Here is a 25,543-nt window from a genome sequence, read left to right on the forward strand (position 1 = left end):
GGGGACCCACATGAGCTTTGGGGGGCCCGGGTCTTCCCGGCCCCCCAGGATCGGCGCCCTTGTGTGGAACCCAGTGTGGTTTAACGTTCCTCATGTAGTTTCTCCTTCAGAAAGTACCACAGCGACGATCAATTTTAATACCTTATCTTAACTCCTTCTATACCTCTTTAACGGAAGGATGGCCGCTACAGAATAAACTCTTTGACGAGAAAAATTGATTTTTCTTCTTGTTTTGTCTCGTGGACACCATTAGTACAAAAATGAACGTCTAATGTCCCTTTTTCATGTATCATTAACTTCCACATTTATTAGATGTCCATTAACTTTAAGGAACATAATATGGATAACTGCAACATGTTTAATGGGCTCTTGTATTATGTACTGTATATATAATGTTTCTGTGGCGATGAACCTACCAGATTCTCAAGCAACGACACAGTGAGTTTCACAATATAATTTAGTTAATTCAGAAAGAATAAACTTAACACCACTGAATAACCTAAGTGAACGAGAAGATAAAATTTCAATGGAACTTTTAAAAGAATGAACAATAGGTATTATGCATTAAAATTACGTATAACTTTTATATAACAAAAAAAAAAATCCTGAGAAATTTCTCTTTTGAAGATGGCAACTTTGTCTACTCATTCAGTTCTTGAGATGTGGAATTAGAAATCCTACCTAATTCACACAGAGACTGGAAGATAAAGGTGCTCGCTACGGAAAATACAATAGTGTGCGTTTGTGTGTGGGAGAGTACGAAAACATGTAACTACATCTAACGTTATCACTCATTACTTTTTCCAAAGTGTACTTACGTTTGTGCAAAACGCAACAAAATTCCCGGCTTTTACGTGGACTTACCCCCTCCGCCCGAGAGGAAGGGAAGAGAGAATAAGATATTTTCTCATAACAGGAGGCTAATGGTTGTCCTTCACCTTTTGTGGCGGTTCGATGCGCTTATGTCTAAACAGAAAAACCTGAAAGAGAGGGAGGAAAGACACCTGTTACCATTACAACAGATTACAACAGACTTTTATTTAGCTATAAGTGATGGCTGGAACATTCGTACTCCGCAGTTTTCCAAGGATCACTGGTCCATAAAGTGTTGATAACGATATATTTACTAAACAAGCTTATTTTGTGAATTGTGTTACCAGTGCCTGGTAGTAAGCGATTTTACCATTTGGAAGGTCGGAATTACTTTTAAGGTAAGTAGCACTTTAGGCATCAATAATATAGAATTTCGTCTTTTCAGCTTTCACGAAGGCCTGAGGGCATGAGGAAAAAGATAGTTTACCTTTAACAAGTAGGTGAACCCATGGTAGCTGTCAGTGCTAAAGTTGTCTGTCACCAGGAATGTACACAGGGGATGGGTCCGGGGAGTTCGACCATCCCCTCCCAAATGTCGACTCTTCTGTAAATTTAGTCTAATTTTAGTATTGATTTTATAAATTTTAATATAATTTATTGGAATTTTCCTCATATTGAATTTGTACCCACCGAAATAAATTATTGCCTACCTGCCTTGTTGTCACTATAGTGCTACAGATTCTTTGGTCGATAGCAGGCCACGTTAGTTTGTGGAGGACAACATCGTGTACGTGGGTTTTCTCGAAATTCTCCCCTTTCCTCTCACACTCTAATTCAGGCTAATTCTTTCATAATCATTTACTTGCATTAACCATTCGTTTCCTTAAGACTACCACGTTGGAGGTAAAACAAGAAACTTCACTCCATTTCAATAAGTATATGATGTGTGGTCGGCGCAACGCAACATTTGCCCAGCCATTACTCTCGCTTCTCGTATAACGTTGCGTATGAGGAGACTGTCCTGTCTCGAAAAAGTCCTGTCTCATCTCGTGAGTAGTCCTATTTCTGCATTATGGTGAAAGGCACTGTGGCTCAGTGGTGGGTTCGATCGCAGACGGTGCCACAGTGGGTGCAGTGGGTGCAGCTGCACCCATATTAAGTTCGATTTTCAGATTTCCTACAATAATCCTTTCTATTTTGTATATTTATTGTTTCCTATTTTTGGATATATTTGAGTGACTTCTTGAGTCTCTCATAAGTTACTTGCCATCATACCGTGTTTTTTTTTTCTGTTCTTTTTTGGAGTAAAAGTTAGGAATTATTTTTTAGATCTTAAGGCTCAATAGTGCAGAGCGTTCTGGCAACAATGTTAGGATGTGTTATCCCATCCTAGCCTGCACCCACATTACCAAAATACTGGCGCCGCCTATGGGTTCGATACCTAAGTTTGTACTGAGCAACATCGTGTCCATGAATTTTTTCGGAGTACTCCCGTTTTCTTCCACATTGTCATTTCACCAATTCTTCCATTATTATTCATTTGCCTTATTCGTCCGTCTCCTTTAGGCTAAAGGGCATAAACGTGAGACGTTAAACTGAAAGACTTGATTTCCGTTTCATTTCCGTATTACAGTGTTTAATTAAAATAGTCCCTTGGTCAATAGCAAAAGTTCTTTACGTTCTTTTGAAGTCGAATGCAGAACCACGTACATCAAAAGACACACACGCTAACGATTAGGTTACATACAGTATAATAATAATAATAATAATAATAATAATAATAATAATAATAATAATAATAATAATAATAATAATAATAATAATAATAATAGGGCTAATAATATCATAATAAAGATAGGTCAGTGGTAGAACATCCATCAAACAGAGAATATTTTACACTTAATACTTAAATAGTTTAATTGTTTAACTCCTCGTGGAGAAGCCAATAGATCATAGTCGAGTGGCGTAAAGAGTTCCACTGCAGATCATAAGGTGCAATCCATCGTGGGTTCGATTGATAGCTGCTATTAGAGTTTAGCATCCTTTGCAGTAGCGATGCTGTATGAAACGTGGGCATACACTTTAACGTGGAATCAGGACCACACACGCTCTCGCCGGCAATTGAACCCGGGTTTCTAGCGCCGAAAGTGCGTACTACGTTAACCTTATAGCAACGAGGAGCTTCCGTCATGGGTTCGAGTTCAAGGAAATATTTAAACTATCCTCCAAGTTTTACATCTTTGTGCCCTGATAGAGTGGATACCTAGAATTTTTCATAAGCTGATTTTTTTAGGAAAAGAAGTGGAAGGAGGGTGGATTGGACTCCACTTTTTTTTTTTAAGTGACTATGGTGAGTTATTTCTATGTGCATTCCCCAGGTTCAATTTCTGGTGTGGGTACTTGACTCGGATAAAAGCCTAAAGGGTGGTTCAGTTTCCACTTTAAACAATAAATTTTATCTTATACAGTATAACTGAGGTACTGAAAAACGATTTTAAAGTCCAATCCAGTCAAATTCAAATCTGAAATTATTATAAATGCAAACAATACGAGCAGAAGGGCATGAAAGCGTGTACCCGTGTTCCAGAGATAATCGTTTCACCGCGTCTCTTCTACATTGTAAACTCATAAGTATGTGTTTGTTTCTTATTTGATATTTAGTGGGATGTGTTTATCCGAAAACGCTTGTATTTATAATTTGACTAAAATTACTTATTATTATTATTATTATTATTATTATTATTATTATTATTATTATTATTATTATTATTATTATTATTATTATTATTATTATTATTATTATTATTATTATAGAAAATGATTGTATACAACATAGGAAGGGAAAGAATCCATCGTCATAAATAAAATCAGTTCTCGTTCTAATTTCGAAATTCGTACGTTCCGAGTTTTCATCCCACGGTAGGCAATCTTTACTAAAAACCCGATAGCCCAAGGCGGGATTGGTGTCGTTCAACCTTCCGATAGGCACACTTTTCAAGTCGTATATTCGGACGCTCACTGCACTACGATATGCAACATGTAAAAAATGAAATCTAAACATAACTGTAAATATTGAAACATGGATTTATATCCACGAGAAAAATACAACTTTTTATAGGTGTTTATAGAATAGCAGAGAAAGTATGTATTGTTTATACATAAAATTAAGAATGCAGCTTTATCAACACACATGAATGTGGATAATAAAATAAGCTACAGAAGATAGTTTATGTACGGATAATTGTGATTATGAATCAAGGCCAAATATAGCAATGCATGTGAATATTTATAAGCCGTATAAAACATAGTATGTTATGCATTTTAGTGTCGACATCCCGATGACCTGCGACAATCCGAAAGTAAGATTATCGAAATAATTCTTTGTAGACTTGTAAATATATATATAAACAATAAATATTTCTTTGTAAAATGGATTTCGAATTGTTACGCTACAGGAAAATATCTATTGTAGTATGGATACGTTTATATAAACTACCTCCGGCGTTGCGAAGTTTGTGGACTTATCAGCAAAGAATATCAGTGCTTGAGACATGATGAGCAGTACAAATATTAATATTGATAAACCAAGAAAGGTCTTACACGAATATATAAACTCAGTAAACGAGATGGAAGAAGAAATAAATCAATCCACACAGACTTAAGGATACAACTTTTGAAGGAATCACAAACATAAGTATACATAATGAGGACAAATAAGTACAATTTAAAGAGTGGTGTATTATGTATGAAACCTGAAAACCGCAATAGTTGCTGTCATGGAAGTGATAGCAATGTCACTGTCAAGGTGAGTCGCAATGTCTTTGTTGGAAATGCCAACAAACTATTTGTGCTGTGAAGGAATCTGATTTTATGTTCCCAATCCATGTTGGACTGACTTTTGTTTTCGAGAAAATTATGAAAGTATACAAGGTCCATTCAATAAATAACCGGACAAGTTGTATAAAACATACAAAACTTCGACGACGTTTGTGCTTCTTTATTTTTTTTGTGGTGTCCTAGAACTATTATCAGATGGGCCTGGCACGCCTGCCTCGCAAACGGAATGCTGGGAATCAGTGAAACAAGATGGCGGCACCCTTGCAGGTTTGCACCAACATGGAGCAGCTTAGTGTGACTAGATTTCTGTTAGCTGAAGGGTTGAAACAATCGAAATACACCGTCGGATGATAGTGCAATATTGTGAAAGTTGTTTGAGTCAAACAGAAGTGTAATACGCCTATTTTTGTTTTCGAATCAACTCATCAACTCTCGCAATGATGTTCTCAATGAATGCACAGATAGAGCGTCCTGGGGGTGGCGGATCTTCAACACTTGTTACATCCCGTTTGAACTTATCTACCCACTCTTACACGTGTGTTCAACTTAAACAACATTCACAATATTGTACTGCCTTCCGACGATTAATTTCGATTGGTTTCAACCCTTCAGTCAACAGAAATGTAATTACACTCTACAGGGGTGTAGCCATGGGGGGGCCTATCGGGGCCCGGCCCCCCCAAATGACTTCCTGGCCCCACCAAATGACAAGCTTTTAAAACATCATTGTAAGATTACCTCGTTTCAGTCACTTGAAAATAACAAAGTTTACATATAATTAATAATTTACGGTAAAACTGTATGGAAAAATACTATTTTACTATACCAATTGAAAAATAGTATGGCATTTTCTCCTTATACCAATCGGAAAACAGTATGGTTTAATTTCTTTTTTTACAGCAGATTACACAGTTTACTGTGATTTATATTTGACACTTTGAAAACAAACGTTCAACAATTTCTTGTTTTTTTGCTGTTGTTTGGAAACGCAGCTTTGCGTGCGCACGGAATTCCCCAAAGGAACGGAGGGATTCCCGGACATTCTGTAAAGGAAAGAAGTGTCACCCGTTGTTAATCCCGTGTGCACACGTAGCTGCGTTTTCAAATATGTTTTTTTTCAATAGAGTAGGTATCACTTTCTAAGTGACGTTTTTAACCGCACTCTCCACGATGTACTGTTTTAATCTGTTGGCCTCTGAAGTTCATGTTCCCATGCTTTCAACACTCTGTCATTGGTAAATGGGACGGAATTTCCCCCAAGTTCACTAGGACTTTTTTGCTTTTTTAAGATGTACTATCACCCGTCCAAGTTCGTTCACGTAGTTACCGTTCACCCTGTAAATATAGATATATAGACAGATAAATAAATAATTACATTATTTCGGAAAGTTTCGAACTATAGCCTATATAAATTGAATCATACAGAAGTTATTCGAAGACGCACTAGACACCAGCATGACTGGTGAAGAACCCTGTGTGTATCACAACAATAAAACTCGGTTTTGCGGCTATCGCAGCATTACATTTACGTCACACGCTTTACTGGAGTTAGTTGTTAGTGATCGTAACCACCGCTTTAATATTCCTTTGCGTTCCCACTTATATCGCTATTTCTAAGAACATTATTTAAAACTTCTGATTCGAATCATTACCCACTCTTTTCTTCGAAGAAGTTTCGCATGTGAAACAGAAGAAACTTTTATTTTCTTGAAATAATATTTTCCGCGACGGAACGATGCACGATTTGCAGACCTGATTATACGATATTAAAAACCTGATTCGACGGATATTAATGTCGTACTACTTTTTTATTATTATTTTTGGATTGAATATTTCTGAAGAAATCGAGTTTATTCGCATTCTCGCACTATTTAGGAAAAAAAGAATTTGTAGTGGTAAACTGAAATCCGAAGTCCAAAGAAGATGCTTGAAAGCTTGTTTACAAACGAGATGTCCCTGCTCCTTCACGTGTGCAGCCACTTCGAATCTGTAGTCAACGAGGAACAGAACTCTGCATCGTTAACACTGGCGAACTTCAAATTCACGAAGCACCCTATATCTCGGAAGAAGAGGTCGATGTCATTTCTTTAAATCCTGTTTTAATTGCATCTTCCGCAGTACTTCTTTTTGCCAATCACCAGTAACCTAAAATGATGGGTGTGATCTCCTTGGGAAGTTTTGAAGAATTAGGATTGGTTAATTAAACAACCTTATGGGGATAAAAGATTATTACGAGTCTACCATTTTCTAATATTTTGATTTGTTGGCGAAAAACGCTATAAATATATTCACAATAATATAAGCATTTTGTAATAAAAAGTTCTACCATTAAAAATAGTTTTTTTTTTATTGTAATAACCCCTAAAATAATCAAAATAATGAAAAAACAAAGATCAAATGTGTTACATAACAAAGGGGAGAGGTTCTGCCTTGCGTTACGAAGTGTGGCAAGCAGGAGGGGGGGGGTAAAAATTAGTCAAAAATAGCGTTACGTAATATGTGGACGGCCCCTAGAACAGGAAATAAGATATAGATGTTAATAAAATAATTATGTTTTTTTTTTTTTTAGTCACGAATAATAAATAATTATTTTTGTCTGGAAATTTTAAAGAAAATAAGTGAAATTTCAAAGAAAATCAGCCTTATGTAGATAGGTTCTGTGTACAAGGGCTTAAACTAAACTAGTTATGCACAAAGGTATATTCCGGGTCCGCTAAGGTATTTGGTCCGGGACAGTAATTATTGGTTAAACATAATAAAAACTACCTGGAATATAATTTATGCACAAAAAGCAAATAATAATAATAATAATAATAATAATAATAATAATAATAATAAGCTAGAAACCAAAATTTGCCGGTTTTTCATGCCTCAAAAACACTAGCTGCAACATAATTTCTTTTGGCTTTGTAGCTGGCCCCCCCTCAAAAACGACGGGCCCCTCCTACATAAACCTGCTGGCTACACCCCTGACACTCTACTACTCCACGTTGGTGCAAAACTTGCATGGGTGCCGCCATCTTGTTTCACTAATTCCCTGCATCCCCGTTCGTGAGGCAGGTGTGCCAGGTCCATCTGATAATAGTTCTAGAACATCACTAAAAATAATAAAGAAGCAGAAACTTTGGCAAAGTTTTGTATTTTTTATATAATTCTTCCGATTTTTTATTCGAATGGACCTTTTATTACAATAGAGCTGCTGTAAAATTTACTTTGGTCCTACAGATTTTATAAGGTTAATAAATACACTTTAATGTAATTTCTGATGATTTTGTTAAAAATATTATATTTTATGGATAAAAATGCTAATAAGAATATAGATAAATAAGAAGGCTTACACTTATGAATATAAGCTTCAATTTAGAAGGCTAGTAAGATTAAATATATTCTGTACCAATAACAAGCATTTCATATGTTTAGACCTCTAATATCAGACAGATTTCATATCTCAATGAGTGTAGATTTATTTGCCGCTGTTGAACGTGGTAAATATAGATATTATAGCAAGTCATAATTTACGACTATACGCATTCGCAAGATACTCCGCGATTCAATTACTTGTTAAACAGAAAAAAAAAAAAAATCAGCGAATTAACCACGATCGAATGAACCAATAAGGTATTCTACAATCTAGTGATAAACCTCGAAACGATATATATGAGAGAACAGTATAGGTATAAGGAAACGTTGTTAGTTACTTTTGTGAAGTTGCTTTTCGAAAGTTAGGAATTCATTAGAAGTTGAGGGCGAAAAATCAGAAGCATTACTTCTTGCAACAAGTATAGGGCCCAATGTGAAATATCAGTGTGTAGAATAGCTTTTTTTTTTTTCAAAAGATTTGTGTAATCGACTACAAAAATAAATAAATGAAATAAAACACTTTGAACTAACTGTGTCATTAATATATATTAACTTATATTTTTTATAGAGGCGATGAGTATGAACATTTTTGCAAATTGTCATGTAACATAATTTCATATTAATCAGTATTTTCAATCTTTTGTTATTCACAGACGATGACCCTATGTCCCTTGACCCGAGCAGAGGAAGAATTGGTAAGGCGGGAATTGGGAGAGGATCCAATTCAACTCGAGAAAGACATTGAAAGTATACAAGAATGGCTGAGACAGCAACCTCATCTTCCCAAGGATATAGGTAAGACATTTTATGATAAGAGATTCAATGTAGTAACAGGTGGCTTAGAATTTCAGATACACCCTTAAAAAAAGTATATATTTTATCTCCTGTAAGATTACTACCTAATGTAAACAAACGCAAGTGTTGTGGTCAGGGTTAAAGTGCGGTAGAACGCGGGAGGACACCATTCCCCAACCTCCAAAAGATATGTACGGTGTCTCCCCAGTTCTTAAAAAAATATATTGGGCAAAGATAGGCAGGGGAACGGCGTGATGTCATTCCGCTACCTACCGTCCCACTACCTTTTCAGATCCACTTTCACCCCTGGTTGTGGTGCAATGTTCTAGAATTTGATTGGCTTGTAGTGTCATATTAGAAGTGGGGAATAAAGGATGGGCCACGAAAATCTAGCCCAAGACTGTATTAGATCCATTAATTAGAGGGACTGAAAGAATTTATTACTCATCAAATATCTAATTTGAATAGAACTTATTTAATGTTGTGCCCCACAAAGAATGCAACTTTTGAAATGCCCACCATTTCTGTTCTAGTAAGTTGGCAGCACTGAACGTTACACGATTTTCATCTGTTATCTTTGTGGTGGAATAGTCACGGAGTGCCGAATAGCGCATGATCGTCATCTGTTTTCTGTATGGAATAGAGCGCTTCACTACGGGCAACTCTATCTGTCAATATGACAACGATGAAGCGCTCCATTTCTACCCGTACAGAAAACAGATGACGATCATGCGCTATTCGGCGTTCCGTGACTACTAACCACAAAGACAACAGATGAAAATCATGTAACGTTTAGTGCTGCCAACTTTGTAAAACAGAAATGGTGGGTATTTCAAAAGTTGCACTCTTTATGGGATATCCTTTATTAGTAATTTAAAAATAACCTTAAATAGCTAATACGAATACCGAAACAGTGTTAAATAATATTAAATAAAGAACTTGTATATCTGCAGGAGATTTGCTCCAGAAAGTCTTTATAACCACTCTATTGAACATTATTTGTTAGTTTTTTTAAATAATGTTATAACGAATATACTATAGTCGTTTATTTACCATTGGCAGCTGAGGATAATCATCATCATCTCAGTTTTTTCTTTCTCTATCAATCATATCGTGCCTTGTTCTCACAATACTGAAGAGCACTTATTCACCACATTTTCAATTAGGTTGTTTAAAACGTCTTTTAACGCACGAGATGGCGTTAGTACCCCACATTTCAAAGTCGCAGCGGGTAAGGTCTAACGTCATTTGACATCTGACAAGTTCAAGCTAGTAGATGTCCAAAAAGTGTAAGAAATCTTATAATCATATGTAAAATATTGCCGCGCAAAGATGAGTGTACTTTCCGCAAAACTGCGCTATATTTTGTAATTTTATTTCTTTAAAAGCGCAAATGCTGCGCAGGTCGGTGAAGAAGTTTGTGATGTTTGTGAATAATATATGTTAACAAAGCAACAGACAAAGATGGTTCAGTCGCTTTCGTTCTGGAATATTTCAATGTCCAAGATGCTTATCGCAGTGGACGACCAATCACAGAAAAAGTTGATGAAATTCTAACAAAAAATGTGCAATATCGGCATGTAAACAGAAGTGATATCGCCAATGACCTAAATTTTCATCACCAAACAGTATATTTGAAGAAATGGATAAAGCTGGATACGAATAGAAGCTTGACATCTGTGTGCCCATGATCTGACTCAAAAACATTTACTCAATCTAATTTCTATGTACAAATGTATATTAAAACTTAATGAACTCGAACCATTTCTGAAGTGGTTAATCACCAATGACAGAAAGTAGATAACCTATGACAACAGTGTGCGAAACAAAAAGCGTGGTCGAAGCGAGGAGAAGTTCCACAGTCTATGCCAATGCTCACATTAACTCCCAGGAAAGTTATGTGTGAATTTGGTGGAATTGGATTCGCTCGTGTATCACAAGCTGCTGCTGCTGGGCTGAGCGATGCACTCGGATCTGTAGAGTTGACAATTAGTCCAAAAGAAACGGCTGAAAGTGGCCAACAGAAAAGGTGCCGTGCACTACTCTGGCATCAAACTGCGCACATCTTCAATCAAACGTCAGAAATTGAGAGAACATGGCTGGGAGGTTTAAATGCAATCAACGTACATCTCTGACCTAGGATCGTCAGGCTGTATGATTCGGTCTCTGCAAGACTTCTTAAATGGTGTTAAGTTAGTTTCAAAAGATGTATGTGAACACCACGCGTCACTTTATTTATTTTCATCAGAAGCAACAGAAGTTCCACAGCGGCAGGATTACAAGGTATGATCAAAAAGTACGGTGAACGTAGTTGCACAGTGCCATCTATCGATGTTGTATTCAACTAGTAAGCCCAGTAACTAAACTTGTGGTACAGTCAGTGTCGAATTTGAACAAGTTGTGGCATGTTAGGTAGCTTCCAGAGGCTGAAGAGTGAGGATGTGTTAAGAGTATCTGTCGCGCGTCAACATTAAGTTTTGTTCTAAGCTGCAAAAAGTCTCAAAGAAGCTCACAAAATGTCAAAATGAGTATATGGGATGAGGCGGTGGCATTAAAGACTGTTTACAAGTAGTACAAACGTTTCAAAAGCGGCAAGGAGTCGGTTGAAAACGAACAACAATCGCCGATTAAATTTCCAAATGAATTCCTTCTTCACCACAAAAACGCGCAGTGCCACACCTTGCTTTTGATCCATTAACTTTTGGCCGGAAATATTGTTCCTCTGTCTGTCCATATCCACCTTACACACCAGATTTAGTACCATGCAACTTCTAGCTGTTCCCAAAAATTAAAACCGTGCAAAAAAAAAAAAAAAAGCCTTCCACAAATGCTTCCAGTCATAGATTCAACGTTGGGATAAGTGCATTGCTACTCAAGGACAGTACTTTGAAGAAGATTAAATCAAATTTCATGTAAGCTTGTTACTTTGTTTCTAATAAAGTGATCCACCGTACATTTTGCTCACACCTCGTATGGTGTTGCCGGAAAAATAACAGGAGTCATTGAACAAAATGGTGCCTGTGGTTTCATAATGTTATTTTCTTCTTAATAAATTTATTCTCAATTTTCACTTCCAAAGACTCAATACTTTTTTTTTTCAGACAACTTAATAATAATTGCAGTGAGTGAGCAAGTACACGAAACTATCAAAGAAAAAATATATATTAATTCTGGGACCTTACATCGTTAACTTTAACCCACGAATTCTAAAGAAATGGAGATCAATCTTAAGAGTCTTCATCCCGGCGAAATTAAAATACCGCTAATTTTACAGTAATTATGTGATATCTTCAAATAGATAAAAGATAATTGAAATATGGAACAAGAGCGCCCTAGACAATATTATTTTGCGTGTGGTACCGTTATCACAAGTCACCTAGTGGTTTTCCGTTTTCAGCTGTTTAGAAACGCGAAAATAAATGCTGATTTTCAAAATGGCTCGAAATCGAAAGCAGATAAGTGAGTCGTGATAACGGTTTCTTTTGTAAAATAATATTGTCTAGGGCGCTCTTGTTCCACATTTCGATTATCTTTTATCTATTTGAAGATATCACATAATTACTATAAAATTAGCGGTATTTTAATTTCGTCGGGATGAAGACTCTTAAAGAACAAAAGAAAAATCCTTTTTAATCATGAAGAACTTACTAATACTAAACAATTTTAGGTTCTATAAAAATAATTTTCGACTATTCAATTTATATGTGGTAAGCGTGTAATTTGTATTGTTTTAATATACAAGTGTAGTTGTATATAAACATCTATTATTTTTTATTATTTTAAGGATAAAATTAGCGTTTCTTTTTATTTATTTTTACAGAGGATGAATATATTGGTGCTTTCCTACGAGGATGCAAATATCGTCACGAAAAGGTTAAGAAGAAACTAGATAATTTGTTCTCGTTTAGGGCTGCGTTGCCAGAATTGTGTAAAGACAGAGATCCGTTGTTGCCATATTTCCAGGAGCAGTTCAAACAAGGGTAGGTACAATATACGTATGTATTTTATATATTTTAATGTATGCGTTAATAGGCAGAGGAGATCCAAGTTCTATACCCAGTGCGAGCTCATATAATTCGGATCCCACATTAGGGCACGAACAGAACCTGCTTCCGATCCGATTATCGGAGCCGACTATCTACACGGGTTTGCGCCATCTACTGAGGATAAAGATAGCGTGTGGCAGGACAAGTAAAATCCTGGTAGTTACATACATGAAAGATGATTAGCTCGTCCGATGAGGAGTTTTTCCTGCTTGATAATGTCTCATAAAAATTAGAAAAGAAAGTAACTTATAACCATTTCAATGTTTACTCTCTAATACATATACACAGTACAAAAATGTGAGTGATATTTGTGTAGCATACATTTCGAAACAATCCACTGCCCTATAATGAATAGTGGGCCTCAAGAAGTAAATCTATAATAATAAGAATAATAAATATTGTAGTAATAATACAGTAAATTGTAATGAATATTTACTCAACTTCATCCTTCAGTTCCACACTTAGCTTTTTCCAAGATTTGTCAATCACATATCTGTTGTAATAGTATTTGTTTCTCTTGTCCCACACCGCAAGCATATTAAAAAATAGCTTCAATCAAAGTCTAAAAGAAAGACATGAGTCATCCAATGTAAGCAAAAGCCTCTCATGAATTTCCTTTGCTTTTTTCCCTTCCAGAAAAAAATGAATAACACCACTCATTCCAATTATTTCCATTTTCTACTGTTATTCGAAACATTTCTGTTTAAGCAGGTGTCAGAGAACGAATTAATGTCAGAATGACTTGAGACCAGAGATTATTTATACATAGAAAGGAAACTATATATATATATATATATATGTATATATATATATATATATATATATATATATATATATATATATATATATATATATATATATATATATATATATATATATATATATATATATATATGACGTTAGCCCCATGCAAACTAACTTACTTATCAAACTACCCTCGTATTTCGACATTTTTCATATTTTGATATTTTGATGAGTTTCGATATTTTGATCGATGTCGATTTTCGATATTCAGATCCAAATATCACTTAACCCTGCCTAAAGATATATATTATCTTAATGAGTTTCTAATGTAATTTGTAGTTAAATACATAAATAGTACAATTTCTTTGTTTTCTAGATATATGGTTGTAATGCCAAGACTGACTCCCGAAGGGTATAGAGTGTACGGCATAGGCATATTGAATGTGCCTCCAGAGAAAGTAGACTTTAACAAAATTGCGAGATGCTTCGTCACAGCTGCTGATCTGATGGTATACAAGCAAGGACTTAGAACTGGAGATATTATAATCCTAGACGCTAAAGGGGTAACATTAGAACACGTTGCAAGAATCTCTTTCTCCGATATCAAGAAAGTTCTTACATTTTTACAGGTAATTAAGTCAAAAATAGTTATAGTAATAAACTTACCGGTGTATAACATGTAAGAAAGCTCTTATTTTGTTTTCTTGATGATTACTTCTTGAAATTACAGTGCTTGTTAAACTACAGGCTGTCCCAAAAGTAGTTATACATCCCTGCATTGATCAAATATAACATTCTTGCTTATGGGTTTATTTGCTACGGCTGTTCTGAGCTTAAGATATAAATAAAAAGGCTTTAAGAACAAATAATAAAGAAACTAAGTCTATCTGATGGATAACAATAAGATATTATATAAAAAGCAATGAATTGATCATTATCGAGCTGTATACCTACTTTTGGGCCACCCTGTACAGTGATCTATACTGTTGTAACTGAAACGACTTTGTCTTGCTCGAGCTATTCATAAGATTGCATTAAATGAAATGAAAACTTTATTTAAACGTCTGACAAAGTGTGTCCTTTCGTCTAAAGGAGATGGTTAATTAATGATAAGAATTATGTGGGTATTGGTGGAATAATAATAATAATAATAATAATAATAATAATAATAATAATAATAATAATAATAATAATAATAATAATAATAATAATAATAATTTATTTATTTATTTATTTATTTATTATAAATGATTAAATAAATAAATGATTATTTATTTATTAATATAAATGACCACAGCCAAAGCCATAATGGTCATATATACAATTATGTACAATAAAATGTTACAAGAAAAATACAAGCAAAATAAAGAAATTAAAATACATGAAGTCATCACAACCAAATACAGAAAAAAAGTAAATAAAAAAAATTTAACACTAGTTGAATACAAACTAAACTATAAAATAAAATTACAAACATATCCTCAATTCAGTAAATATTCAATTAAGCAGGATGTATTATTAATAATTTACATATGTTGATCATAAAAATAAACAAATTAGAAAAATATTAGTAAAAAAAAACACATGGACAAATACAAACCATATAGGTAAAAAAAAGAAAATGAAGATTCAATAGACAATATACAAACAAAGGTTGCATTTTTGAATATTAATTAAATATAGCAATCCAAAAACTGTCTTCTAAGCACTGTAAAATTCGAATCAAAGAAATCAATTTTAAGTGACTTTTTATTTATGTTGTCAACGCAAATAAATAAAGGAGAACCAACTAATTTACTATTACATAATATTGAACGGTAAACCCTAGATTTATACAGGGGAACTTTAATATACAAATATTCAATTAAGTTCAGTCTAGCATGTATTATATCATGAATAAATTTAATTTGCTTTAAATTACGTCAAACTTCAAGAACAAGTAAATCCAATTTAGCAAGAATCTCCCTATTAGTCAGATCGTATAATTTAAATTTATATTTTAACCAAGCCAAGAAGGAAATCTGAACTGACTCCAGAACTTGAGTAATACTAGTGAGATTACGGTTCCAGATTAAACAAGCAAATTCCAAGTGGGATCGAAAATAATAATAATAATAATTAACTAACTAAAAAAAACTAACTCTCTGGCTTATGGAACCCGGAGGTTCATTGCCGCGTTCACAAAAGCTCTCCACTGACTTCTATCCTTAGCTAAGTGCATCCAGTTTCTACTTTGAATTCCAATCTCTGCGAGATCCATCTTAATATTGTCCTCCCATCTGCGCCTAGGTCTACCTAATGGTCGTTTTCCGATTGGTTTTCCTGTCAAGACTTTGAAAGCGTTTCTACTTTCTTCCATTCTAGCTACATGACCCGCCCACCTAAGCCTCCTAGACTTCACGACCCTAACAATGTTGGGTAAACCATATAAATTATGTAGTTCCTCGTTATGAAGTTTCCGCCATTCCCCATTTCAGTTCCTCTTGGGTCCGAATATTCGTCTCAGGATCTTGTTCTCAAATACTTTCAGTCTATGTTCTTCCCTCAGAGTAAGTGACCATGTTTCGCAGTCATACAGAACAACAGGCATGATTACCGTTTTGTATATTTTAAGCTTCAAATTTCTCGACAGATTAATAATAATAATAATAATAATAATCTAATATATAAAAATCTTGCATATTAACGCAATTTTACATCTATGTACTACTACTAAAACATCAACTTAGAGTTAGAAAGTGAAAGTAAATACATTTGTAGTATTCGATTAAATGTAAAATAGTTTAAAGGAAAACTGAAGTTTGACAATCGACAAGGAATGCAGGTAGGTACGGTACTTCTCTGTTTATACAAACACATGTGCTTACTAAGGAAACTTTTATAGAGTGTATTTATTCTTTCGGGAAAAAGGCCTTGACGTTCATGGGAAAAGAACTCCCATTACACATATGTCTTTCCTTGTTTAGTCAGTATCGTGGGAAATAGGAAACTACGTATTAGTAGAAGACAAGAGATGTATCACAAATTAAAAAGAACTTTTCATCACATCACAGGTTTTTACCTATATTAATTATCTTAATTGTAATTGTACGTAGTGGAGAGAGATTATTTTCATTAGTATACGTTTATGTAGAATCGTGGGAACAATTGAAATTAACTTATATTAAACTTTAGTTTATTTTTATTTAAAAAAGAAAAGAAAGAAGGAAAATTATTCAGCTTTATTCAAATTATTAGGAAAATTTTCTTACCTCATTTTAACTGTAAGAGTATATTTTTATTATTAATATTGTTATTGTTTTGTCAGTCAGAGTGGAATATGTAAAAATAAGCAAAATTCATGGAAGTATGTTATGACCTTGTATAGCTTCTCTGCTTTGTATACATTTTACTGTATTATTAGGGTCACGCTTGTGAAAAAATCTTGAAGTTTAACGTCTCACTATTATGTATTTTAGGCTAAGGGAGACGATGATTAAAGCAAGTGAATTATGATGGAAGAATTGGTGGAATGCCAATGTGGGAGGAAACGGAAACCCACGGACACGATGTTGTCCACCACAAACTTACTTGGCCGGGGATCGAACCAGGGACCAAAGGTAAGCGCTCTACCAGTGAGCCACCGTGCCCCCTCCCACACACACACACACGTTTGTGGGTCTTGTAAGGTTGTGATGATAGTACGTCCGTTCTCCATGCGACAACTCTTGTACAAAAGTGAATTTTAGCTTCTTTTCCCTTTTTTTTTCGGCTCGTTAACCGAGCCAACCATTACCATCTTCACGGGTAGTGTTGAATTTAACGGTGGTTATCCATATCATATTTTCCACTATTGAAACAAAAGTGTATAATTTTAGAATGCTAGGAGTTACACTTCGCGCCGTTAGATAGCAGCACACACCTAACGAGTCACATCTACTGGGCGAAATTTAAACTTCCAGACGTGATTCTCTTTCCAGTCTTTAGCAGAACTTATTTTCTTTTCTTTTTAAATCCAAACAATAAGTCTATTATTCTAGCCAAATGTAAATGCTCAGTTATTTGGTTTGGTTGGTTGCATTAGAGCTTACCGTTCCGTTTGAGCATAGAGGGTTTATGGGACGTAGACCTAAAGTTTTAAAGTTGAAGTCAAGCCACTGTAACACGTTCAAACTGCAAGGCTTTCCCACCGTGGATCGAACCGTTGACCTTATTGCGTCAAATATATGCGCGCTAGCCAGTAGACCAATTGCAGGGCAAAATAATGTTATTTTACATAACAATGTATACGTTATTAGTTATTTGATTTATATAACTCCGTGCAAACGAGTACTTTTGCGATCATGTACTCTGTGTTAGTTCGAGTATAGTATGACCCGAAGTTTATGAGATTACTTTAGAAATATAAATGTGCCCAGAGTGTCACAAATATTTTGAAAATACTATTATACAACGTTGTACTATACACATAGAGGAAAATGGAAAACTTGCCAATTTAGAGTTCTTTCTAAGATTTAAATCCATTTTTAATACATCTTTTTCTGGTGATTGTCACTTTCAATTCTAATCACCTTCTTCTCTTATCTCATGAAATGGAACTGGATTCTTCTTTAGATTGATTATATCATCCCATAAAATGTCATCTTAAGTGTCATCCATATTGTTAGAATCACATCATTTTTAAACTCCTTAACAATACATTCATTGCTAATCCTGGTCCATATTCTAATGATTCACTGAGCTAGCAATTGCACACTTGGCTTTTTCAGTTTTCCTGTTGGAGTGTATAGTTCATTCTCAACAACCAATCGTTATACTCTTGACGTATAACGTGGTATTAAATAAACTTCCAAATGTTTTAAGTATAAAGAGCTAGACTGCGATTATAAGTATGGAAACAAAGAAAAGCCTGTTTGAGCACTAACTAATAAATCTCGCGATAACGGTCCTAGTCACATACCGTACTTCAAGCTGACTCTCAGACCCCTATACAAACAAATAATATGCAGAGGTGTAGTTGTCAGTTCCTGGTTCCTAACACTCATGAGAGGCTGTTTAGAAGTAAAAGATAAAGAAACAAATACCAATTGTGTTAAAATAAGAAGGTGAAGATTGGTAAAACCTAGCAATCTTGCATTAGAAAACATCCAAAATCTAGATACTAGCAATTGGTAAGATTACCAAGTCCTGCTGAAGGTCAAACAAACAAGGTAAGGAGCCCAGTTGCTTTACTGCTGGTATATTCTAGGTCTTAGATTGAGTCCAATGGGACCAAAATCTCTAGGTTTTGAGCTCTAGTGTGAGTTCGAAACTGTTCCTACTCTAAAAATATCTTATCATTGGTAAACCTGCAAAACCTAGCAAAAAATGGCAGAAACTCGGTTGCCTTGCTACAGGTATAGATCTTGCATTAGGTATAATAGGACAAGAAATCCTAGGTTCTAAGCTTTGCTGCAGATTGCTACTACAGGGCAGTTATAAGGGAAACTGTTTTCATATATTTAAGCCAATACAGTACTTTTTCGTTAATATTGATGCATCTTGCATAACCTTGTTCAATGTTACATTATTCGGATTTTAGTAATAATCCGAATAATCTTTAATAATCTTTTTATACTTCTAAGTGCTTTTCATGCGTAGTTGATTTTTTTTTTGTTTTGTTTTGTTTTTCAGGAATCCTACCCAAATCAAGTAAAGCAAGTTCATGTAGTCAATGCTCCTCCCTTTGCTGAAAAAATGGCCGCCATTTTGTTGCCAATGCTCAAGGAGAAGATAAGGAATAGGGTAAGTACTTTGGTTCTAAAAAAGTATTCTACAGAACTTAATGAACAACACAATGACCTGGAGTGCATAAATTATGTAGTTACCGGTAAATCTTGGAAGCAAGAGACTCCAAATTTAATATAAATAAAATGAGAATATACAAAATAAGTATGTTCATTATTTTCGTTCTTCATTTCATTTTTTAAAAGTAAAAATAAAATAAAAAAACTCCAAGACGGTACCCAATGACGGCATTCATCCCATCTTGACAAATCTTATGATTGTGGTAGATTTCCACGAGATTAATGCACATATGAAATGCATTGGTTCCTGAAATGCGAGTATAATGTGCAGGCATTGGTTCCTGAATTAGATATGGGCCATCAATTGTGGAAGTTTTACTTTTAAGAAAGCTTTCACTTAGATAAAGAATAGTTACATAGCAACCCTGTTACGCAGTTCTATGATTTGTATATATATCTCCCGGACAAAAGTTTGTGGACGAAATCGTACTTCAATGCTAAAAGTCAGGAAGTAAATAATTCACTGAAGTTTCAACCATGTTGCAAATCCACTACTGTAGACATTTGTTGCAAGTGTGACACGTTCTTTAATAAAGAAACAAATAAATATTGAGTACTACTAATATAATTTGAACATACGTAATATATCACGTAATAAGGAGACACACGATGCGTTCGACAAGTTCTGGGACTACTTCAAAATTAAATACTTAACGGTGCGAGAGAAAAAATAATACCGTATTAATTTTCTACCTACATCAATTCCTGCGCCACATACTCGCGGGACCGATAGTATAGGCTTTAGAACGCTCTAAGAAAGTCGTTCACTGGAACGCTTCTTTACACGTCCGCCCTGTTTCTTTATTCGTTGTCAGTGTTGAGAGAATAAAGAAATGTGCTGCAGTCAAATTGTGTTAAATGAGGTAAAATCGCGACTGAAACTTACAGAATGATACAGAACGCTTATAGACATTATTGTCTTTGTCGAATCAAAGTGCGCCGACCCACATCAGTGTTTGTGCCTTAGTTTTTGGCCAAAAGAAGGGTCAAAGTCCTTGCACACATACCCATATTCACCTGATTTGCCCCCAGTGGACTTTATGTTCCTCCCTAAGATTAAACCTGACCTCAAAGGGAAGCATTGAAGGTGACCGCAGTGCTGAATAGAATTCAAATGGCCAACGTTCCTATGCTGTTCCAGAGCCTCTACGACGGTCCCGCGAGTGTGTGGCGTAGGAAGTGGTTATATAGAAAATTAACGTGGTAATAAATATATTTTTCATCGTTAAGTATTTTATTTCAAGCTAATCCAGGAACTTATTGAACGTCCTGTGTATAACGAAACTTATGAGATTAAATTCTAGGCACAATATAGCAAGTACAGTTGTTGCAGTTGATGAAAACATCAGAAGGCTATAACTAACTGTAAATTATTAAATGTGAGAATTTGTGAAATTACTGCATTGTGTTAGTTAAATAACTTTAATTTTGAAAACTGTTCATTCTTGAAATTCAAGATATGCTCTAGGTATTATTTCATTTTACTAACAAAATACTCTATATGGACGAGTAAACGTAAATGATTATTCGATGGAAAAAAAATAGCTCAATCAAGAAATGATTGTATCTACTTCCGGATTTTTCAAGAATGAAATTCTTTATTAGCAATAGTTACCTAAAGCTAAAGTCTTATTTCTAATAGTTTGTGCTGTGAAACAAAGATTCACTCTAATGAGTATTTTCTAAACATTTTCTATAAATTCTATGGGACTTGTATAACAAATGTAACACTTGAATTGTTTGTTTTAGGTGTATGTTCATGGCAATGACTTTTCCAAGCTATATTCCATGGTATCGAAAGAATATCTACCTTTGGAATTAGGTGGCGAAGAGGAATCTATTGTAGAGCATTATAGTAAGTAATAAAAGTTGAATACTATTTTACACTTAAAACTGTAAAATTTTGGCTTGCAGAGTTAAAAAAATGTTTTCTTTTTGGTAAGATACATGGGTAAATATGCAAGAGTGTAGTCAGCGGATTGTTCTAGGGTGGGGCAGACTTTTTCGGGGAGAAGGTCGGGCTATCTACATACTAAATGTAAACCAGAAGTTATTTTTTCCAGAATATGGAACCATTAATAATTTTACATATTTTTACTGCGGTATCCTGTTAAAGCATAGACCATGACGGTACGATAATTAGAATCACAGGTCATAGCAAATATACCAATGAACTATTAATAAGAAAACGGGAGATTCCTGAAAATGAATGGTAATGAAAGAATTTATGGAATGACATTGTGGGAGGAAACGTTAGAACCCTGAGAAAATCTATAGATAGTTTTTCGACCACCATTCCTCAACGAAGCAGTCGATGCTCAAACTCTCGGCGTAAGAACTGGCCTTTAAAATCGTGTAGATCTTGACGATTTTCAGAATTCTTAGGAAAAATACTTAGTTTTAGAAAAAATGAAAACAAACAGGTGGTATAGTACTGTATACGAGTTTTAGTGTTGAAGGGATGGGAGAAAATGACCGGTCTATATTCATGATTATAGGAAATAACTGTGTACACAAAAAGAGTATGCCCTATTACTAAGTCTGTGACTTAAGGAAACCAATGGTCCATTCTCATAGAAGTAAAAGTACGGCAAAAACGGTAAAGTTGGCTTGATCCTGTAATTCAGGTCGTTCTTGAAGACGACACAATGTAGTGGGGAACAATTTGAAAGTTGACCTTACATCATGGTCTAGGCACTAGCCAACTCCAAAGCAAATAGTATACCCCATCCTTCATAGACTCGGTATTCCATACGGACATAAAACATCCGATGTAGGCCTATTTGTAGAATACATATGCACTAATCTGCATGCTTAATAAATAAACCTAATTAATTTCCTACGTTATTGTTAAAATCTAAAAATGTACATTTGGTTTTCTTTTAACGACTGATTATAATTTTGCACTTTCGGCTACTTTTCCATATACAAGGAGTGGTCAATAAGTTTCTGTCTTCACCGTGAAGAAATTGAGGGAGAAGGACCAAATGCAGGCATATGATTAGTCTTTCTCTACATAGTCACCAAGCAAAGTAACACATTTCTGCAACTGGTGTTTCAGCTTCCACAACCCCTCTTTGTAAAAATTGTCACATTGGCTGGAAAACCAGTGCTCCATGGCAGCAATGACCTCCGGATCTGAAGAAAAGTGCCGTCCTTTCAGAGACTGTTTGAGTTTTCGAAACAAGAAGAAATCTAACGGCGCGAGGTCAGATGAATATGAAGGATGGGAAAGTAATTGGTACCCCAGGCGTTGGACAAGATTCATGATTTCCTAGGCTTTGTGGGCGGGAACATTGTCAACTAACAGGCGAACACCTTTGGTGAGGATACCATGGCGTTTTTCCTTTAGGACATCGCGAAGTTTTTCCAGCAGGCCTCTGTAATATGTTTCAGTTACACTATTCCCATAAGTTAGGACATCTGTAAGAGTAACGCCCTTGCAATCCCAGAAAACTGAAAGCTTGACCTTCTTACCAGAGTGCTGCACAGGGGTCTTTTTAGGAAATTGGGAGCTGCTATGTTTCCACTGTTTACTCATCAGTTTAGTCTCTGGGTCAAAATGATATACCTAACATACATCCATTGACACGAGACGATCGAAAAAGTTCTTCTCATTGGGTGCACAGAGAGTCAACACTTCCGATGCACAATCAGCGCGTTGCTGTGTTTGTAAAGGAGTGAGTAACCTGGGAACCCACCGTGCGGACACTTTGGATAGGTGCAGGTGATCATACAAGTTAGTGGATACTGAGCCATGGGAAATCTTCAACTCATTAACAATAGTATTTATGGTTATTCGTCTGTCGTGTACCAGTAGGAGTTCCACTTTCCGAATCATGTCGTCATCAATCGCTGAATACGGTCTTCTCTCTCTAGATTCATCTTCCAAACTCATCCATCCACATTTCAGCTGTCTCTCCCATGTTTTAGTAGTGCTTAAGGATGGTTACTTTTCACCATAAACAGTTTTCATCTCTGCGTAGATTTCCTTGGCTTTCATTCCCTTTAGATGGAGGAACTTCATGACCGCGCGATATTCCACTTTTGCCACTTCTACACTTTTATTCTTTCCAGACTCCATATCTTCAACAATTCTGAACCTAAAAACATACAAATTACACATTAGTCTCACCAGACGTTGCTGCATTTCATACATAATTTGCATACAAATAGCTAAAACATTTCTATATGAGGGCAAAAATATATTGACCGCCCTTGGTATGATGAGAGTGTGGTGATATTTCAATTAACTCTTAGTTTGCTTGCGAGAATATATTTGGCAACATTGAAATCGTAGATCTAACTCTTTATCTACGCAGTTACTTTAACTATAAAGTAAATTAGAATATTACCTGATATTCTTAAAACGTAAAATCTTAATATGATAACTATGGAAATTATGGGCTTGGTATATATCTATATTTTTCTGACTTATGATGTTAAGTATTACTGATACAATAAAGCTATACAAAGTATATATTTAAAATATTTATTTTATTGCAACCATTGATTACACAGAAATTTGTTTTTACAAGTGAACTGGCCATTTATTCTTAATAAATTCCATATTCATATAACAACTTTTTATTATTATTATTTTTTAGAGCGGTTCCTAGAATTTGTCCACAATATGAGGGATTGGATTGTGAGCTTAGAATACAAGCAAGCTGACGAAACTTTGAGACCTGGAAAACCCAAGAACTTTAGTGATCTTTTTGGAATGGAAGGATCATTTCGGCAACTAGCAATCGATTAACTTTGTAAAGAAACTAAAGAACAACTAATAATCACAATTATTTAAAACAATGAAACATCTTATTTATTTGTTAATTTTGTTGTTTCATTTTGTACATGTTTAAATGTATTCCTTATTTAAAAAAAAAAATAAATTTGTGATGTGTACAGGATTCCATTGCTGTATTATTTTCATACCAGTACATATCAGGTTTGAACTTGCAGAATTTTATCGAGCTAGTTTGGAAGACTAAAAATTAAGCTTTTTTTTTTTTTTTTGAACCAATTACATTGAGATGATTTATCATTTTCTAGAAGGGTTTTACACCAGTGTATTGATGTGACTATTAGAAAAAAACCTCTGTTGTAGGATCGGAAATAACCGGAATTTAAATGAGATCACAATATTGCGTTGGTATCTGGTTACAACTGTTAATTAGGATCACGTTAGTGAGCCTCATAAACTCGTAATGTTATTACGTATGTACGTGCACTTATGAATGTCTCCTAAATTCTTCCCCTAGGTTTTACCCGAACAGTTTTCATCCAGAAGTTCCCCCAAAACGGTATTAATAAACCATACATATCACTCCCCTTCCTGGCAAACACCTAAGAGATTACTGAACTGAGGTATGACACCATTGTTTGGACTTATAAGTTGAAGTTTGAAGGCTGGCCAATGTAACAAGATTTTTTTTCTTAATATTACATAATTAAAAACCAGTTTGGAAATGGTACCATGTAAGAATTTTGTTTAGTTGAATGAACTGTCGTAAGCTATGACAATCAACTATACCATAAAATTTCTTTCAAATAGTCGTATAAACAACTATTTGCACTCGCAAATTCATGTTAAAACGCCCAAGTGTTTGCTGTAAACAATTTAAATCCGTAAGCAGTCTTTGTGGATTATAAACGGCTGTTCTTTGTGTCGGGTTTGTGTCTGGCTCGCTAGAGTGCATATCGACTACTGTGCGCGGAAAGAGTGAGAAGTGCGAGATACTGTACGTATTGACCCATCGTCTTCATTCGTGACATAGACAAAATCTATAAAGTCAAAACATTTTTCATTTTCTGTATTTTAAATCTTGCTCTCTTGTCACATGTTACTTACAAAAGATTGCACAAATTACACTGCCTAGCATGATGGGTAAGCTATGACACGCCCCAGGTTTTTAACTGCACCTAAGGGATTGCCAGGTTGAAGGTAAAGTTTATAAATAACTAGATTTTCATAGGAGTTCCTTACAAGGGAACCTTCCGAAAATGATAGTTGCAGTGAAAGATGTGGCCTATGCCAATTGAAAGAGCTGTAACAGAGGTGAGCATTCCCAAAAAATTAGCTGCCCATAGCAATAGGTTCAAGAAATATAAGGGGTGGAAGTT

At 35.0% G+C, this 25,543-nt stretch overlaps 1 protein-coding gene across 1 annotated transcript; it reads left to right on the forward strand.

Moving 5' to 3' along the window:
• Nucleotides 1-705: 705 nt before the first annotated feature.
• Nucleotides 706-24,323, forward strand: LOC145694028 (alpha-tocopherol transfer protein-like). The gene is made up of 7 exons (XM_081770168.1): nucleotides 706-1,211; nucleotides 8,664-8,805; nucleotides 12,626-12,785; nucleotides 13,972-14,224; nucleotides 19,248-19,358; nucleotides 21,170-21,275; nucleotides 24,028-24,323. The coding sequence occupies exons 2-7, from the start codon at nucleotides 8,667-8,669 to the stop codon at nucleotides 24,177-24,179; spliced, it is 921 nt and encodes a 306-aa protein (XP_081626294.1). The 5' UTR covers nucleotides 706-1,211; nucleotides 8,664-8,666; the 3' UTR covers nucleotides 24,180-24,323.
• The last annotated feature ends 1,220 nt before the right edge of the window (nucleotides 24,324-25,543 follow it).

This window comes from Thermobia domestica, chromosome 9 (genome assembly GCF_964235325.1).
Source record: "Thermobia domestica chromosome 9, izTheDome1.hap1.1, whole genome shotgun sequence".
In the NCBI taxonomy this organism is placed as follows: domain Eukaryota; kingdom Metazoa; phylum Arthropoda; class Insecta; order Zygentoma; family Lepismatidae; genus Thermobia; species Thermobia domestica.